Source organism: Sphaeroforma arctica, assembly GCF_001186125.1.
Source record: "Sphaeroforma arctica JP610 unplaced genomic scaffold supercont1.13835, whole genome shotgun sequence".
Classification (NCBI taxonomy): domain Eukaryota; class Ichthyosporea; order Ichthyophonida; genus Sphaeroforma; species Sphaeroforma arctica.
This window is the reverse complement of record NW_014026723.1, coordinates 1-488: the sequence shown is the minus strand read 5'-3', so window position 1 is coordinate 488 and position 488 is coordinate 1. Positions and strand designations below refer to the sequence as shown.

At 45.9% G+C, this 488-nt stretch overlaps 1 protein-coding gene across 1 annotated transcript; it reads left to right on the top strand.

The window, feature by feature from the left end:
- Positions 1-235: 235 nt before the first annotated feature.
- SARC_18107 (hypothetical protein) lies at positions 236-466 on the top strand (the record flags this gene model as incomplete). The annotated part of the gene is made up of 1 exon (XM_014287811.1): positions 236-466. A coding segment is annotated over one exon (231 nt), but the record flags the coding sequence as incomplete, so codon positions are not given.
- Between the last annotated feature and the right edge of the window lie 22 nt (positions 467-488).

Sequence of the window (488 nt, the reverse complement as noted above, 5' to 3'; positions counted from 1 at the left end):
AAATTCAATTTTCAAAATCCCAATCTCTGGTCACCTATAGTCAACCCTGTCATTCTCGCCTCAGCACCCTTGGATCAATACGCATAGGCCTCCCCCTTATCCATGGACGGAGGGATACTTCTAAGGCTGCATTATTATTATTTTCTTAACTTTTATGTGTTTCCAAAAGCATATTTATCAGCTTGCTCATCTTGCTCGTTATCTCTCACTCCTCTGCACACGCCCACGCCCTCAGAATTGGGACTTGGTACCCGACTTGATGTGTTCCGGTATCAACACGGGCCTGTTGCTGATTGAAGCGCTCAACACTACTGTCGGGGAGCTGGATCTGTTGAAGCCCAATATGAGCTACCACTGCTTTATACCAGCGGTTTATGCACGAAAACAGCGCCAAGTCATTAAAAACCGGATAAAGAATACCGAGACCAAGATTGCTCTGCTCCGGAATACAACAAGTATGTACTGATGTGGCCTGCGTCACACATTCT